The sequence below is a fragment of the Falco peregrinus genome, chromosome 9 (assembly GCF_023634155.1).
Source record: "Falco peregrinus isolate bFalPer1 chromosome 9, bFalPer1.pri, whole genome shotgun sequence".
Lineage (NCBI taxonomy): Eukaryota > Metazoa > Chordata > Aves > Falconiformes > Falconidae > Falco > Falco peregrinus.
Window position 1 is genome coordinate 10,690,736 of NC_073729.1, and position 14,290 is coordinate 10,705,025.

The 14,290-nt window shown below is 41.3% G+C and overlaps 2 protein-coding genes across 6 annotated transcripts in view; one reads left to right on the plus strand and one right to left on the minus strand.

Moving 5' to 3' along the window:
• Positions 1–448, minus strand: part of GALNT18 (polypeptide N-acetylgalactosaminyltransferase 18) — a 329,806-nt gene extending 329,358 nt beyond the window's left edge. The window contains exon 1 of the mRNA XM_055813301.1: positions 154–448. The gene's annotated coding sequence lies outside the window, so the exon portion shown is untranslated. The remainder of the gene's footprint in view (positions 1–153) is intronic.
• Positions 449–597: 149 nt separating this feature from the next.
• Positions 598–14,290, plus strand: part of USP47 (ubiquitin specific peptidase 47) — a 58,798-nt gene continuing 45,105 nt past the window's right edge. For all 5 annotated transcript variants that reach the window (XM_055813293.1, XM_055813295.1, XM_055813294.1 and 2 more), the window contains exon 1: positions 598–774. In XM_055813293.1, coding sequence (XP_055669268.1) covers positions 736–774 — 39 coding nt within the window. In that variant the 5' untranslated portion in view covers positions 598–735. The remainder of the gene's footprint in view (positions 775–14,290) is intronic.

The following is a 14,290-nucleotide window of genomic DNA, read 5'->3' on the forward strand; positions in this document are numbered from 1 at the left end:
CAGGGCGGGAAAAGCTGCGTGAGGCGAAGCAGCGCTCCACCTCCCTCCCTCCCCCCCGTTACCTCAGGGCAGCGGCTCACTCATGGGAGGCCCTTCCAAGCGCTCTTCCCCACCTACAGGCCACGACCTCTGGACACACGCCTCCTCACTTACCTAACGCAACTTCATTTTAATCACTCGCTACTCTCGCCCGCCGCAAGCGCCGCGGCCCCTCCCGCCTGCCCCGAGGCCCGTGCCGGCCGCCCACCCACGGACGGTGCTTCCCGCCGCTGCTCTTTGGGGCAAGGAGACGTGCGGGGGGTGGCGGCAGCCGAGCGCAATTTACGGCCCGCGGGCGGAAGGACGGGACGGTGCGGCTCTGCTGTGGCCGCCTCTGGGGGTTATGCTCTTTGTATTTAGCTCCTTGTACTTGTACTACACCGCTCCTTGTACTTAGCCGACAAGCAGGCACCTCGACAGCACAGGCCCGCAGCAGCCGGCTGGCCGCAGGCGGACAGGGCGGCCAGGCGCGCCCAGGCGCGGCAGCGTTGTGGCAGCTCTCGCGAGAGCAGCGCCGACGGCCATTTTCCCCATTGATTGGCGGGGGCGGAGCGGGCGGAGGCTGTGGCGCTGCACTCGCCGGCTGGGGCGGTGGCGGAGGAGGATGAGCCGCTGGCGTCCCCCCGCCTCCTGCTGCTGACGACGACGCTTAACTCAGCCTGCTGCGGGGTTGGGGTTAGCGTCGCGCCACCGGCCATGGTGCCCAGTGAGGAGAACCAGCTCGTCCCCAAAGAGGTGAGGTGGACCAGGGTTGGGGCGGGAGAGCCTTGGACTAGGCGCTGCCGGGGGAGGTAGCGGCGGCGGCCCCTGCGGCGTTCGGGAGGCCCGGGGTGCCGGAGCCGGCCGGGGAGGGCGGAGGAGGCCTGGCCCGGCCCGGCCCGGCCTGGCCTGGCTTGGCTCGGCTTCGCTGTCTTCCTGCGAGGCCCGGCGGGAGGGAAGGCCCGTCTTTGTGAGGGGGCCGGGCAGCCTTTGGCCTACGGAGGCCCGGGCCGGGGGTGCGCGGGGGGAAGGGGCGGCTTTTCCGTGTGGGCTGGTGTGGGGAGGAGGAGGCCGGGGCCGAGCCGGGCCGCGCAGGACCCCGCAGGCGGCCGGGGAGTTGCACCTGTCCGGGTCGCGGCATGTGGGGAGGCCGGCCTGCGTGCGGCGGGGCTGGGGTCGGGCCGGGCCGGCGGCGCCTGCGCTTGGCCGCGGGCCGGGCCGCTCCCCGTGTCAGAGGTCTTGTGCGGAGCCCTGCGGGCGAGCAGCCCGGCCCCGGGCTGGAGGGCAGCCGGGTGAGGGCCCTGAGCTGATGGGAGCAGAGGAGAGAGCAGGCCCCGGCGGCCGGGCGCGTCTCTGGGTGCCCGAGGACGTCCTCGGTTGAGGGAAAGGGGCCGGCGTGCGAAATGGCAGCCGGGGGGGCCGCCGCGTTCGTGGGGCAGCTCCGTGCCTCCCCGTCGCCGCCGCGAAGCGCTGGGGATAAACAGGCGGTAGTGCTTGCGGGGGGTGCCGGAAAAAGTGTGGCCCGGCTCAGCAGTGGGTTGAGTTTCCTTAATTGTGGGCCCCTCATCTCTCCTCTGCTGCGGGAGGAAGGGAGAAGGCTTGTTTTTGGCCATAGGCTAAAGATAAGAGCCTGCGTGAAAGAGGAAGGCTAAGCCTCTGTCCTGCAGCGATAGGCAGATGACACGTGTCAAGTAAAAGCGATACTGTGCAGGGGAAGGAGTCTTTTGAGTGATGGCGTTAAATGTTTGGAAACAGTTATTCATAGAGTAGTATTAGCAGAAACTTTACTTCATGAGCAGGTACGCTTACATATTTAGCCAACTTTTCTGACAGTTTTACTGTTCTGATAAATTATTCAATCCCTCTTGTTTTTTGTCAAATGTGTGTGGTTTGTTACATCTGCCTGTGCCATCATGTATTCATATGGGAAGCTTTGCGAGGCAAGGACTTGAATTTTGTAGAATTTAGCAAAATGAGGTGCTGATCCTTAAATGGTATCCTTGATCAGAACTGTGAAACAAACACTGACTTCTAGAAACAAATTTCATGCATACAGTTGTACAGGGAAGTACAGAATGTATGTAGGGCAAAGGTAACTTCACCGCTTCTTTGCTTTCATAAAATACTAAGGTTTCAAGGACTGTGTTAAGTTTTTTTGCAGGGAAGCGAGACCTTCAGAAACTTCAGACAGAGGATGGAGTGTAGTAGATAGTATGCCTAAATATTTGCTTTAAAAAAAACCCAAACACCTACAAAAACAGAAGACCAGGGATAGAAGGTAGTAGCTAGTATACGTAGATATTTTGTCTTAAAAATAAACAGAGAGATAAAGGAGACTGGCAGGAGAAACCTTGTGGTATTAGTTGTAGTTAACTGGAACAGACAAGGTGATTAATAAAAGCAGCTAGCTGAGGCTGTTTCTTCAGTTAATGTATTAATAGAATCCCTGTTGGCTTTAAAGTTGTATTCAGAATATACATATGATTCAGATGTGTATTTTTAACTGACTCATTGGACTAGGATTTTGAATGCACTTTCATCTGTAGGGAGGGGAGGTACGGGTGAAGGAAAATGAATGTTGTTATAGATACGGATATCTTGAACACACAGTGTGAAATCTATAAACTTTGTACGTTGATAATGCTAGTGCAAGTTGCTTTTTCTCAGCAGGCTTTCTCAAGTTCTTTGTTCTGTACCTATGCATGTTGTAAGTAATGGCACTGAACAGAATACAAGAAAAATTGATGGGGAAAACAGATTAGCTATTTGTATTAAGCCCATCTGGTTATATATACATCTATATATATATATTAATAGAAGTTTATCTTCAACTTTTCCAATGTTTTTCAGTATACCCTCATTTTTATTCCATTGATAGGAAGTTAATAAATGCATTCACATTAAATCCTTCTGAGATTCATTAATACTCTATTCATTAATACTTTTATAATGAGCAGAGAACACTGTGAGGTACAGGTAAACAGAATTCTCCAGGTCTCCGAGTTCTCAACAGCCTTCTAAATATTCCTGTTATGCCGTTGTCAGCAGCTGGAGGCTAAGCAGATCATTTGGAGTTTCATTTCTGCCCTTTAGGGCTGGATAAAGGATTACAGTTCATGAGTTTTGTCCCTTCCCAATGGGCTGAGTAGTATTGCTTGTATAGCTCACTGTCTTGTGCTGTTTCAAAGATTAAACTGGGATGTGAATCAATGGCTGCTAAAGACGAGTACACAACCATATTTTTATTTGCCTTCCAGTGTAAAAGAGCAGGAAGAAATGTAATGTTGTTTGCTTTAGGCCAGTCTGGGGAATGACTAACCATCTGAAGGAGTAGATGGGAAAAGGATTTTGGTTCTTTCCTATGAGTTGATATGATGCCATGGTAGATATGGTAGTAGTAGGTATCTATAATATTAACAGCTTCTCTGTTTTAAGAATGGAAAGATAGGTATTAGGCTGTTTATAAGTCTTTAGTTTTTGTTTATATGTATCTGTGTATGCTAAAAAAGGTTCAGATTACTGTTTTTAAAGTATATTGCATGGTTTTTTTTCATTAGGTCTTGTAAAGCCTAATAGTTTTTATGGATAAAAAATACTAGTAATTTCACTTGGAGTATCTTTTATTAGTCTTTTATAAAAAATTTCTTTTGGACACTGCATAGGATCAGCTGCATATCTGAAGTACAGGTAATCTGGGCCTTGTTATTTTCTCTTGCTCATAACTTTGGCATAAAGTTATTTTTCATTTGGAACAGATGTATTTATGCAGTTTCTAATAACAGAGTATTGGGATTTCTTTTTATATTGACACTTGCCCAAGTTATGTAGGCATTTAGTAAATTTGTTCTTGCATCCCTACAGCTGCCCAGCACTTTCCCAACTTTCTGTAATTGTGTGACCAGTAATTCCTTATGGTGAGGACAATGAGAATTGTTCATAAGATGTGGGATTCAGTGTGAACTGGTCTATGTTCCTTTTTTTTCCAGTCCTCAATTCCTTTCTTCTTTTCATCCAAAAGATAAGTCATTTAATTTAGTAGTATTTTATATCCAATAAAAAAGAAGGCATTGAGTAGCATACAGGACGTTGCTGCACCCTGGTAGTAAATGCTAGGTTTGTTCTTTAAAAATTGCCTTGTTATTTGGTATAATTTTTCCCCCATTAGTCCAGCAAAAAGTAGTCCTTGGGGGGGAGGGGGAATAGTAAGATAATAATGAAAATTAAAAAATGGTGCTATTAGAAGGGAAAATACTTCTATGGCTTTCAGCGTTACTTATAGGAAAAGTAGACTTAAAACTTACTTTGGGCAAATATACCTCAAATAGAAAATAATAAAATATTCTAATCAATACAGTTGGTGAGGAAGTTAGATGCATGTTTTTTTACTGGTAATGTAAGTGAAATTCACTAAGACTTTTCTTGAAAATCAAGACATGTCAGAACTTGGTGAATGTTGCCCAGGATTGGTCAGAATATGGAAGGAATTGGTCAGAATATAAGAAGTATGTTCTGCCATGAGGTTTTTGAAGTGTCTGTGCCACTAATTAAATAAATGCTGTGCAGATACTTTCTCAACATGTTCCAGCATGAAGTATCCAAAGTGCACCTGTCAAAATATATATATATGCTTTGTACTTGCTGCCATTAAATCAAATAGTGAGAGTTCTCTCTCAGCTAACTAATTTAAGTTTTTTCACCCCTACAGTAATGAATCCATTTTAATCTTATGCATTGAGCAAATAAAATACGTTTCTTGATGGGTATCTCTCTAACTTCAGTAGAAGTGCAGGAATCTGATTAAGGTATTTTGCAGTTCTATTTAGTAAAGGTGTACTGATCTTTTCAGTGCTGGTGACATCCTTGTTCTTTCATTCCTATGTACAAAGAGATTCTACAAGTGGTTACAGCTTGTGTAATTTATCAGTTTTTCATGCTCTCCTTCTCATGTACTCTGTTGTAAAACATAAAGGTATGATTGTGACAAATTGAGAAACTGACTACTTCATTGACTGAACAAATATTCTGAAAATCAAATTTGAGAGACAGAAAATCCACACAGAATTCCACCAAGTCATTGTTCCTTGCAAACAGGTGCCTTCTGAATGATAATCAAGTAGTACTTCAGTTTGGTGAATAAGACATGAGAGTAGAATGCAAGATCTTTCACTGCTTAGTTCAGCCACTGGGTTTCCCAGTCGGAGTTTAGTTCCCCTTGCTATATACATCTGGGTATTTAATCTATAGTATGAGAAGGATGATCAGGAAATTATTTAATAGCACCTCGAGATCACTGGATGAAAAATTTTTGCCTAATAGGTGCTAACTGCTTCTTAGGTAGTACGTGGTACTGTAGCCACAGTCTTTAAATGCTGCTGGCTAAAGTTACTACGCAGTAGAATAATCTTGACAACTGACCTATCACTTTGATTTTACTTTTTTTTTTTGCAGTAATACATTTTGAACATCACAAACAAGAAACACAGTTTTCTCTAGTGTTTTGTGGGTGTCTGATGACTTCTAAATCAAGTTTCTAAACCAAATGAGTGCGGTAGTATAAATGTAATCCCCCCCCCCCCCCCCCCCTTTTTTTTTTGTGCAGCTACACAGTGTTTCTCAAACTAGTCATGAACTTTTTCCTAAGCTATGTAGTAGTTATCTGAAGGCAGAGAATACTTCAAAGATTTGTCGATATTACATTCTACACTATTATCCTTGAGCTGAGAATTTCAGCCTACAACACAGAAGTTTCTGATGTTTTGTTTGTTGCCATTTTTAACTAGGTGAAGTCCACCAACTCTATTTTCTGTTGTTTTTAAAACCCAAGTACCCCTGGATTTAGATCAACGTGGCCTTGCATCATAGTTTAAAATACAAATCGTCCTACTGCACAAATACTGATGAAAGTCATTATTATCCAACTTCCTTTTGCTGATAGAATTTATTGATATTAATACAAGATTAAAACTTGTGGAGACTGAGTTTGTGTTAACTTTCATTTACGTGTTTTAGTCCTGTCAGAATTCAGCTTGGAGTGGATGTTCTTTTAAACCTTTTCCCCAGTACATTACAATTGATGCAGTAATGGACTAAAATACGTACAGGTGTTGATATATCTGGTCACAGCTCTACTCTCTATAGCAGGGGTCCTCAAACTATGGCCCGTGGGCCGGATACGGCCCCCCAGGGTCCTCAATCTGGCCCCGGTATTTACAGAAACCCGCCACACCCCCCCACCCCCCCCCTCCCGCAACTGCCTCCACGGGGGTTGGGGGGGTAAACCAAGCAGCCGAAGATGACTGCCTGCCACTTCATCTGCATGCCGGCCCCCTGGTTAAGAAGTTTGAGGACCCCTGCTCTATTGTATTTGAAAATATATTGGGGTTTATGGAAGAAACTGTGTGAAAGTTATGTCTGTAGAAAATTGGGTGATTGAGTTAAATATACATACTCAGCCTTCTTATTCAGTTTGAAAAAAATTTTTGTTTCCTTTTTTGAAAACTTTAAGCTGATATTTAACACTTTATCCCTTTGAGAATTAATATGATGTACCTTCAGGTAAGCTGCCTGTTTATCATTATGTTATTTTTCTTGCCTTGAACAAAATATGCTCAAAATAATGCCACTAGTAACCGAAGAACTGATAATTGAAAAATGCTAGTAAGTCTTGGAATTTTTTTGTAAACTTCTGATAAAATAACCAACTTGATCACAGTTTCAGCCACTGTGAAATATGTAGTATTTTCTTTGGGATTTTTGCAAAGTTTGGCACGTAACCAGCTTGCGCTGAAGAAATGGTTTAGCGCAGCAGTAGCAGGTGTAACTTCTAAAAAGGATGTCTTGGCCATGTTCTGAAAAAATTAATGGGTAACAACCACATCATTCAATTTAATCTTTGAAATTGTAACCACAAGGATACTTCAGGTGCTTCTGAAAAATGACAACACGTTATTTTTAGATTGACAGTATTATGAATAGCTTAAATTGGTTATTGTGCTGCAGTTTCAGGTGTATCTTTTCAATAATCACGTGATGAAAACCTTTTTAAGTAACATGAGGAAGCATGCATGAATTCCATAGGATTGGTGAAGGCTCTGGTTTTGAAGCTGTATGGAGACATATACTTGATATAATATGACAGTTTTCACTGTAAATAATGTCTGCAAACAGATGTAAATGGCATTTTTTGAAGAAGTCTGGCAGAGTACTGCAGGAGCTAAAGGAAGGCAGTTATGTTTGCTGATTTGTGTAGGTGTGTTGAGGTCAGTAACAATGACTGAAGGAAGAGAAAAAAACAGCAGATAAAAGTACTACTTTAACTTGTTTTTTGTAAATAAAATATTTTCATCAGTTAATATATGGAAAAATCATCTAGGTCCTTCCTCATATATACATTATTATATCCATACCTTCTGTGGAGGCATGTTCTCCCTGGAGCCCTTTATGGTAGTGGTAGCAGATAGAGATATTGTCCAGGCTTCATGGGTACTTATGTTCTTAACTATTATCCTTTATTCTGTGCAATATTGCTAGAGAACTACACAAAGAATCCCTGCTGACCATCTTGCTCTTCAGGTTCTCTTCATCTTCCCTCAGCAGCAGGTGGATGGTTTAAAATTAGAGTTATTAGTCTTAAAAATTACCACTGTATTCACATTTTTTAATCTCTAAACTGTACAAAAATTTAATTTTTTAGCATACGTGTCTGTTGGTGGCTTTGTAGTCAAGTAAACCTTCATTTCAAAATTGTCCAGAAAAAAAGAAAAGTCTTTTATTATTTTTGTCTGGACTCTTAATTTGTTTCTATACTAATATTGCATTTGTAACTCAATCCAGCAAAAAGTCCTTTAGAATATTAGCAGCATAGAAAAATGTTTCAATAAAGCTCATGGTAGTTCCATCCTTGAAGGAATGGAGGGCAAGTGTGAAAGCATCTCCACTACTTGTGTGACTGTCCATAGGAAACAAATGATGTGGTTATAGGTTAATATATTAACATGTAATTGTGATGTTCTTGCGTCCCCTGTTTTTCAGATAATTTTTTTTTGAAGGTAAAACAAGGAGCGTGGTGATTAAGAAGGTGGAGAGAAGATGCAAACAGAAGGACGATGAGGCTGTTTCAGATCTGAATATAAAGTTTGTACTGTAATGAATGTACAGAGGCTGGCAGTTTGCAGATACAGAGAACTTCATTTAGTTTTCACAATTACTTTAGCCTGGTTACTAAAACTTGGAAATTAAACAATTCAGGGTCATAGGATGAAAGAAGATATGATCAGTTGAAATTACAATCTTTAAGAATAAGAGAGCAAAATACTCAAAATGTCCAGTGGTTAAAAAACCACTATTTAGATTTTAAAACTCAGTCTGTTACTACTGTGAATGTATTCTTTGTTACCTATTGATTTCCTTCATTTGATAACAGCAAACTTTAAGAGTTCTTATGTGATCTGTAGGCATGACCAGGAAATATCTGTATGCTTTTGTTATTGACAGTTGCTATATCTGATTTTTAAGGGAAGTAACTAATCCTGAATCACCTTAATTTACCGTATTTAGAAGACTATTAGGAGGTAAGTGTAAGGAGACTGGTTCTACAAGACATTAAGACAGATGTATTTGAAGTTTTCTAAAATACAGAACCTGAGTGGAAAATAGCCTCTGTAAAACTGAAAAGCACGTGTTTTGATCTCTAGTTCACCTGACCCCAGACATGTGCCCCCGTTGCCGTATCCTTTTCCATAGTCTTTTGAACACCCTGGATACATGTACTTATCTGTGGTCCCATACCAACCTTTTCTGGTTGTCATTTCTGTTTTTATAAATGCTTTTTACAAATGACCCAGCAATCCACAATAGTAGGAACGCACTCTCAAAGGTAAATGCTATCCTCATAACATACTCTTTATTTCTGAGGTTTAGTGTTATTTTTGCACATGTTCAGAAAGTTGGAAGTATTAGACTTTGAAGTGTGTATATATTATAAAAATAATCTGTCCATATGCATTTTACAGGAGTGACAGTGAACAGCTGGCATGCAACTCTTTTCAGTGCAGTGGCAAACACTTTTGCTAATTTTTTTTAAACAAAATTTTGTTACTAGAGAAGCATTTCTGAGGAGGTAGTCTTTGAAAACAACAAATGAACCCATAATCTACATGAGGCAGAGATTAAAACATGCCCATGGCAGGGGCGGTTGGAACTAGATGATAATCTTCAAGGGTCCCTTTCAACCTAAACCATTCTGTGATTCTCTGGACCCCTGTTTCCAAAAGGAACAAGATCACAGAGGCCCTGCTACAGAATTCTATTTTGTACCTCTTCTCCTTTCTGTATCAGGTCATCCACCATAGGAAAGCATTCTTAGGGTTCACTTAGCCAGGTGGTTAGTCTCGGTGTGGCCCCAGCCACCTTCTGTGATCTCCCGTAGTTACCGTGTATCTATAGCAGGCTGAAAATAGTGAGTGTGGTGTGAGGGTAAAAGCAATAGGATTGCTGCAGTAATGGCACTTTTCGCTTTTCTGGGGTTACTCCTCTTGCCCTGGGAGCAGCACTGACGTTTACAGAGACCCATACCTAAGGACGAAGGGTGTATTTCAATCTTTCAGGATACCAAAGGAAGTTGCAGTATGTCCGGGTGGTTGATACTTAGTAATCTAAGTACTACTACATACAATACATGCATTTAAAATACTACTGCTACTATGCTGGTACTGTTGTATCTATCACTCAGTCCTTTTCCAGGAGAGTTACAGATTCTGTTGAGAAGCTAGAGGGCTGACTCAGGTTAAAGCTAACCCACTGAAAAACCAACCAGAAGTGTTTAATTTTAAGAAGGATTAGCAATGTGAGCCTGCTCAACATGTAGCTGCATGACCAGGACCAGCACAAGAAAGGGGATAATGTTGGGGTGGAAATGAGCAGGTGGGAGCAAGACTGCTTCTTCTGGCAGCAGTTGCTGATATTCAATCTTTAATTGCTTGTGTAACTGAAGCATTGCCGTGTTCAACGTTTTTAAGCTGCTGTGTATGTGTGAAGTGTTACTAGTGCACTGTAAATTCATCACCGTCTTACAGGTTGAGTTTCCAAAATAGAAGTTTGTGAACATATCAGTTCATATCAGTGTATAAGTGTATGATTATTTTTAATTGCGGTGGTCTTAATGAGTTATCTTATTCAGGCATCAATTTTGTTCCTTTGAAGTGTATCAGATACTATGAGAGGAAAGCATAGATAAATACCATAGATTGAAGTAGAGGGGAAGCAGTGTAACTAAGGGTGTTATGCTGCAGATGTGTTTAAGTGAAACAGTGAAGCAGTTTGAACTGACATAGATAAGGGTTCACGAGGTTGAAACTGGGAGTTCAGGCTTTGTAATGGGGAGCATGATTGGGCTAGCCCATTTTGAAGACACTTGGATTTTTACTCTATTGACAATTTTCAACAATATTTTGTCAGTTTTTATTGACTGTCCTTGCACTGTCTCTGAAGTCTTTCTAACTGTAATTGTGGGGGTGGGGAAGTTGGCTGAAGTCTTTGTGATCCAGCAGAGGTGAATGGGTGTTAAAAGTTGATAAGCAGTAGTGATAAAAACATAAACAAACGAAAGTCTCATTTCAGTTATGCAAAATTAAAATGTAATGATATCACTTTCAAGATTATTTTGCAAAATCACCCTGTTGTATGTTAGCCCTAGTAGGCAGCTAAGCAATATGCAACTGCTCGCTCACTTCCCACCCCCTGTAGGACAGAGGAAGAGGAAAGGAAAAGCAAGAAAACTTTTGGTGTTGAAATAAAATTGTCTAACTGAAGAAGAGGTGAAAGAATTGTGTGTGTGGGGGAACCCAAATAAACAAAACAAGGGATGCAAAGGCGGTCACTCACCATGTGTCCTATGGGTAGACCAGTGCCCCACCAATTTCCAGGCAGAGATGGAAAATAGCTAAACCTCCTCCTTTCCCTTTTGTTACAAAGCATGGTATTACGTGGTATGGAGTATCTCTTTGGTTAGTTTGGGTCACCTGCTTGGTTGTGTCCCTTCCCAGCCTCTTACAAACCACCCAGTTGGTTCACTGGGAGGGCAGGGTAAGAATTGTAGAAGGCCTTGATGCTATGAAAATACTGCCCAGCGAGAGCTAAAACATTATTGTGTTATCAGCATTTTTTTAGTCACAAATCTAATATACAGCACCTTAGGGGCTTCTGTGAAGAAAATCACCTCTATCCTGGCCTGGCCAGGTACACACCTTTTTGGTAGTTTTTTCCTGTTTTCCAGTCTTGTTCCTAATCAAGAGGATAGACAGAGAGGACATTGCTAAGACTGGTGAATCCTTGATATCCCGTCCCAGTGGGGGGGGTTGGGGTGGAAGTGAGGGGTCAAAGGTTCAGTAATTAGGACAGTGGTCAGTCAGGATATGTGTTCTTGAATGTGGATGGTATTTCAGGCTTGGTGTGAGGCATTTTTTTCCCAACCAGTAATGGGACAGAAGACCTCTGTTCAGTTTCACACTTCAGGATTTTCCCTGAAGTCTCTCCAAGTATAATGATGAATTTGAAGTTGAGGATAAAATATGTTATTCAGGTACTCACAAAACTGATACCACAAAGTTAGTAAAATTCAAATCAAATGATTGTGTCTAAAGGTTGTTCAGAATTATTTTGTCACAGGAAATGTTCCAACACAAGATACATCAAGTTAACAGCTCAAAATGATTCTGTTTATGGAGACCTCCTGGGATCAGTGTTTTTAAAAAGTGTATTCAGTTTGCCACAAGCCTTCTGTAAAATACTTCTTTGTGAAGTATGTTTTGGTTCAGGCATTTGTAACAATTCTAAGTGCGGTGTTCCCTCATTAACTCAAACTGAGCTGCCGTGAGGCTCCTTTGTTGAATAACAACTCAGAATGCTCTGACAGAATTAGTCTAGTAAGTTGTCTTTTAAGAAGTTGCATCTGTCCTCAGAAATAAAGCCAAATGTGAGTCCGATTTCTCTTTTCTTCAGTAGATGAGTAACTACAGCAGTGTCCAAAGCAGTGGAGACCACCTGCTCAATGCTTCACTCATTCTAAGGACTTTATCACCCCTTGTTTACTTCCCAGAGGAGTGACCTGCTCATCTGGCTGTATCGGGGAAGCTGGCCTCTGTAAGGAGAGTTTTGTTGGGCTGGGAAAAAGCATGGAGCATGACTAGCCCAGCTGTGGGCAAAAGGGAGTTGTGGGCTGTAAGACTCTCTGAAGTCCATAGTTGTAAATGCTCAGGGTAAGGAGAAAGGTTTTAGAGTGGAGATGGTAATCTAGCTCTGATTATTCTTCTCTTACTTGCTGTATATTTGAAAGGTCTTCGGTCTTCACATTTTGTGCAGAATGCAGTGCTGTCAGTATGTGTCCAATGTGGTGTTTAATGGTTGGACCTCTTGGAGTAGGTGAAGGAATTCCTGAAGTATGGTTGTGGTTTCTCAAGGAGCTGATTTGATAGCAATTTGTTATTGTTGACAGAGTTGAAACAAGCTTCTGTTTGGTTGAACTGTAATTAATGTCTGAACATTTGTATACAATGATACTTTAGAAGTAAAATGTACAAGTGCAAACTACGTGTTTGTAACTGAAGCTAACAAATTTCACTTTGTACTTGTAATTGCTGGAAATGTGTACCCGGTCAGTTACACAGACTTGGAATGTACACCCCAAAGTTTGACCAGCAGTAATGTGATAGGCGCTAGTCACTTGTGTGCATTTCACGTGGTAGTCTTAAGTTGCTGAAGCTACATGAAGTCTGAGAATTGCTGTTTTAGGCTTAATCATCCAAGTCACTTTGTGAATGTAAGTATCATGTCTGCTGTTGCCACTTGCTACAGATCTCATTGTCTTTCCTCTATTGTAGTGATTTGTGAGAATTATTTATAGGGTGTGGACATGTAGGAACTTTTCTACTGGTGATAATTTTAAGTCTCAGTAGGCCATTAACTTCATTTGGCAGTCAAACTTTACACATCTGTTATTTAAACTCTTGACCTGAAACTTGTGATTTTTCTTACTGATTTATGCTGTCAGTATTTTTGCCTATTTGAAATACTGGAATTTGGAAATGTTGGGTAGAATCTACATGAAGTCTGAGCTTAGCTATAGGTTTCACTTCCAATCTCTGATAATAATTTTATAAAAGAACTGAAGCAGGAATTAGTCTTGAGAGGATCTTCTGTCATTTGAAAACCAAAATGTTTGTATTGGTTTGTCCTCATAATGTTAGTCAAGTGCTGCTATAGAATTTTAATTAATCCAGTGATTCAGAGCTGAAAAATAGCAAGCCACATCTAAATGCTGTGTTAAAACCACTACAGTTCAGCATTTGAATATAGTTTTGACAGATCTAGTAACACTAATTTTTTTGTTCCTCTATTTTCAACAAATACAGAACATGTATCATCAAAGCTAGTGTCAGTCTTGCAGATGGCACTAATAACAATGCTTTCTTTGTTAGTATATACAGAATTACAGCTTGAATTACTTAAGCACTACGATATATTTTATCCTCTGCAACTTACAGATGCAGAACTTTAACATAAAAAAGATGAAATATATTTTTAGAAAGGTACATGGGGTAACTACTTATGTAGTGTGGAGCTCTAGAATGTCCACCCGTGTCAGACTTCCGTGGATTGCATGTTTGTGTTAATCTTTTGCAAGTCTGGTCTAATACATAGTCAGAAGTCTTCTGCATGCAGATTTGGGAACATAATCTCCTTTCTAGAAATGGAAAAGTGTAAAAGATGGAGTGACTTGGGGTGAAGGTGTCAGTGTGTTAATATTTTTAAAAGGTTAACGTTTGAAGTTACGATTTCAAATACTTATTTACCAAAATACTAGCTTGGAAAGATGTCTGTAATAAAATAATCATAGGATGGTTTCCTAAATCGTAACCTTAAGTGGCAGTATGCATTTGCCTTTTCAGATGCTTATGCAGTTGAGGGTCTGCAACTTATTTTACTATTGCTGGTGGCGTGCATCCAATGTCACAGTATTTCTTTGTAGGACTTCTCACAAGTACAGAATAGATAGATGGGCTTGCTGCCAGAGTGGTTGCCCTTATTTCTCCTGAGGAAAAGGCAGTAGAAAATTTTTGTAGATACCTGTGAATACCATGTGTATGTTAGTTTGAAACCCTTGAACTATGTAGTTAATATGCTCATCTATTTTGTGAGGTGTAATAAATAAATGGTTTGGTGAATTCCAGTGTCATTTTTATCACAGTAAAACTTAGGCAACTTTATGTGTAGTACA